At 52.6% G+C, this 3,674-nt stretch overlaps 1 protein-coding gene across 1 annotated transcript; it reads right to left on the bottom strand.

The window, feature by feature from the left end:
• Nucleotides 1-206: 206 nt before the first annotated feature.
• On the bottom strand, nt 207-2,402 carry GADD45G (growth arrest and DNA damage inducible gamma). Its single transcript, XM_080973776.1, has 4 exons — nt 2,125-2,402; nt 1,785-1,916; nt 1,391-1,604; nt 207-982 (listed from the first exon to the last, which is right to left on the bottom strand). The coding sequence occupies exons 1-4, from the start codon at nt 2,175-2,177 to the stop codon at nt 872-874; spliced, it is 510 nt and encodes a 169-aa protein (XP_080829902.1). The 5' UTR covers nt 2,178-2,402; the 3' UTR covers nt 207-871.
• Between the last annotated feature and the right edge of the window lie 1,272 nt (nt 2,403-3,674).

Below are 3,674 nucleotides of genomic sequence, written 5' to 3' on the forward strand. Positions count from 1 at the left end.
CTTTGCAGGCACGTTGTAGATAAAGCCACATGCAACTGTAAAAAAACCAGGCAACTGTGCTTAAGTCCACTTTAAGTGCACATAAGATGACTTCAACAGCCCTCTCCGCATTCTGTTTACAGCCCATTTATATATTTTACTCCACTGACTGTTGTTTTGGATTCTTCCCCCACCAGCTGGCAAGCAAGACCACCACCACACGAAAGTTGGTTATCAAAAAATTTTATTACAAATGTGTTAAGAATTTCAATAGCAGCATGAATTTCAGTTTAAAAGAATTATTGCAAGATTGGTTATCAATGCAGAATATAGTCCAAAAGACCTCCTCCGGTAGCTCAATCTGCATCAAAATCTTTGCAGAAATGCAATCGTACCAATGTCTTTTAAGAGTCCAGTCTCTTGGGGAAGGGGCTGGATGCCCCCCGCCAGCAGTTTCTTGTCCATACCTTGTCCATTCCTGCCCTTTCACCTATGTCCAGTTTTCAACTTTCACTCTGGCTTTCTAACATGAACATTCCACCTGACCTGGAAACCTGCCACAGTTTTTTCCCCCCACTCTCTTTTCTTCTGCTCCTAAAATAAAAACTGCAGTACTTCTTCAGCTCCACAGATATGCCAGCTTCTCCAGCGCTGCAGCATAGCAGAGAGGCTCACTGCTGGTACAATCCACTCGCCTTTGCTTCTCTCTTTTTTTTCTCCCCACAAGAATCCACCACGTGCTGTGTCTGAGCGACTTAATCCAAGCTGTTGACCGGGCTAATCTCCAGAATCAGCCACTCGCTGGGTTGCCCAGATGTGCAGCTCCAAGGTGATAATGCAACAAAAAGGTTTCAACCTCTCCTGTGCACCGGCTACGTCAACACCGTCACCATCACTCGGGCAGGGTGATGTTGGGCACCCAGTCGTTGACATTTCGACTCTCTTCGCAAAACAAGTTCAGCTTGTCTAAGGCTGGGTCTTTCCAGGCATCCTCATTGGGATTCTGCAATAAAGAGAACAAAGATACATGAGTGAATATCACAGTCCAAAACACAATACAGCAGGAAACTAAATCTGCTCACTGCTATGGACAATAAGGCAGGCTATATATATATGTCCGAAACTGCAACAACTACAGCTACTAATTCCTGAGGTACCAATGAAACACACTTTATGAGATGTGCTTCCTTGGGAATGGGCCACCGGCAGAAGCACTTAAATCATGTCAGTGGCAGCTATTTGCTGGCCTAAGGTTGTTCTGGCACTATTTTGCTATCCAATGTGCTGCCTCAAAGAGATCCACAGGAGAAAATCCAGCCCGATGCCCAAGCGTTAAAGACGGGCATGGCATGCTATGGCATTGCACAGAATAAAAGTGGGGCTTGCCCCTTACATGGCGCTGAAAACTCACCGTGATGAGGATGCAGTGCAGGTCTCTGGGCTCCCCAGCCTCTTCACTGGCGCCCACAATCGCGGCCAGCTTCTGGATGTCGTTCACGCGCACAATGTCAATGTCGTTCTCGCAGCAAAAGGCTTGGATGAGAGTGAAATGGATCTGCAGGGCGATGTCGCCCTCGTCTTCCTCGTCCGCGGCCAGCACGCAGAAAGCGACCGTGTCGGGATCACTGCAGAGAGAGGGAGGCTTGCGATTAGCCACTTTAAAAGCGGAGATTCTTGCAAAAAAATAAAGCAAAGAGCTGTGCACTTTCTGCACTCTCTTCTTCCCGCCCGGATTCCCTCCCTTTTCCCGGTGTTGCGCAAGGCATGCAAAACGACAGGCGCGGTGCAAATGCCCAGATACTTACACATTCATCAGTTTTGCGGATTCGTAGACGCCCGCGGTGAGGCAGCCGCGGCGCTGCGACGAGACCAGCAGCTCCTGCAAAGCTTTGCCGGCCTTCTGCATCCGGTTGCCGGTGGCGGCGCTGCTAGAGCTACTGCAAACGACAAGAAGAGGACAAGTGCCGTCAGTCGCGGGGAAACCTTTCCTGGCTTGCATTCCCAGCCCTCCAGCCCTCCATCCATCCGCGGTACCCAACCCGCGCGCCTGCCTCCGTCCGCGCGAGACCCTTCCATCATAAGCCGCCTCAACCACCACCCCATCTTCCCCATCCCGGGCTGAACCTCTGCCCGGCGGATAGTTACCTGTCGCTAGTTTCCGGCATCGTCTCCTGCCCGTGAATTTCCTCCAAAGTCATAATGGTCCGAGACAGGCAAAAAGCGGCAAGCCCAAAACAAGAAATGTTTCAACAGCAAAAACCAGGCACCCAAAAAGTATCCACACAAAGGAAAAGGTTCTGCTCGGCGGCTGAAAGATCTCTCCCGGAAAAAAGAAAAGCGATCGTAAAATATAGACAGCTAAGCACCGAAGCTCTCCGATCTCTGCTCACTCTTAAAGTCCCCAGCGAAGTGTGAGCTGCCAGGAGCGCCGCGCGCCCTATTTATACGCTGCGGAGCTTCTGTGCCGGCAGCTGCTGGAATCTCGGCGGCGCTGATTGGCCAGGCTAGGGGTGTATTGTTATGCTAAGCAGGCGCTGGGGAGAAGCCGGCTCGTGCCAGGAGGCCACGTGGGAGACCGGGGGTGGGGGGGAGAGAAAGAGAGACCGTAGCCGTGGGGTGGAGGGGGACGGGGCGAGGGGCGAGAGGGGGATTACAATGCCTCAAATCTGCCACTGCTGCTTTTGTTGTGATGTTACTAGGCAGACTGCAGAGCCGGCGTGCTTGATCTTTTAAAAGAGGGTTGGAGGAATCAAGGGGGGGGGGATGTTGCTTCAGATGTGCATCTTTTTTGGAGGGGTGTATATACATATATATAGCTTTTTGCAAACTGTTGAAACAAAGAGAGTTTAATCAACGCAGCAACTCCACTTGTGCGCCAAAAAAAAGGCCTCGGCAAAATCATTTTACTGAAAATGCACCCCCAATGGGGTTTCTAGGAATCGCTCCCCCTCAGTTTCTACTTTTGCAGCTCACGACTGCCGTGCTATCTGCTTGAAAGGACTTTGGACTTATTATTTTCATTTCATTTCTGCAGAGCGGACCCCCCTCCCCAAGCGTGCCTGGCTGCCAGCAAACAAGGCACAAAGCAGGGGTCCTGCAAAGTTCACCCGGGCGAGGGGGGGGGGCCCGTCCTGCGCCTGCCTCATCAGCTGCTGCGCGGAGCAGATTGTGGATGGCACACGCTGCTCGTTTGCATTTCTATGGAGAGGCGCACAATAGGCGAGGTCTGGCGTGTGGCAGTTTGGAGCGCACACAATCGGCGCTTTCTCCCCATTGCTGCACTGTCCACCTGCCACTGGGGCGCGGATTTGCTTTTGGCCGAAGGCGGCGGCGAAGAGGGGGGTGGGCTGGGGGGTGGCACACACAATGGCCTGGCTCTCTTGTGTCGCCCAATCTGTTCTTGCTGATGAATGTCTCCACTGGCGCACGCTTCCAGTGTGCAATTGAATTTGGAGGCTTTCGAAGCACGCGATCGTCTCCTTTTCTCCAAAGGGGCCCCCATTCTTCCTTTGTTTTAACCCTTCCCAGACGCTTCGCTACATTGCGGGACACTGCCCCGGCGGCCTAGGCATGTGGCCAGCTTGGCCGGGCCAATCCGGAGTCATCAAGTTTGTGCTTGTTCCTGCCTGGGAGGTGCAAATGACCAGCAGCGCCCAGCTCCTTCTGACTTGCGCCACTTTCCCCCCTTGGGCACG

This window comes from Podarcis pityusensis, assembly GCF_964106645.2.
Source record: "Podarcis pityusensis genome assembly, chromosome: 11".
Lineage (NCBI taxonomy): Eukaryota > Metazoa > Chordata > Lepidosauria > Squamata > Lacertidae > Podarcis > Podarcis pityusensis.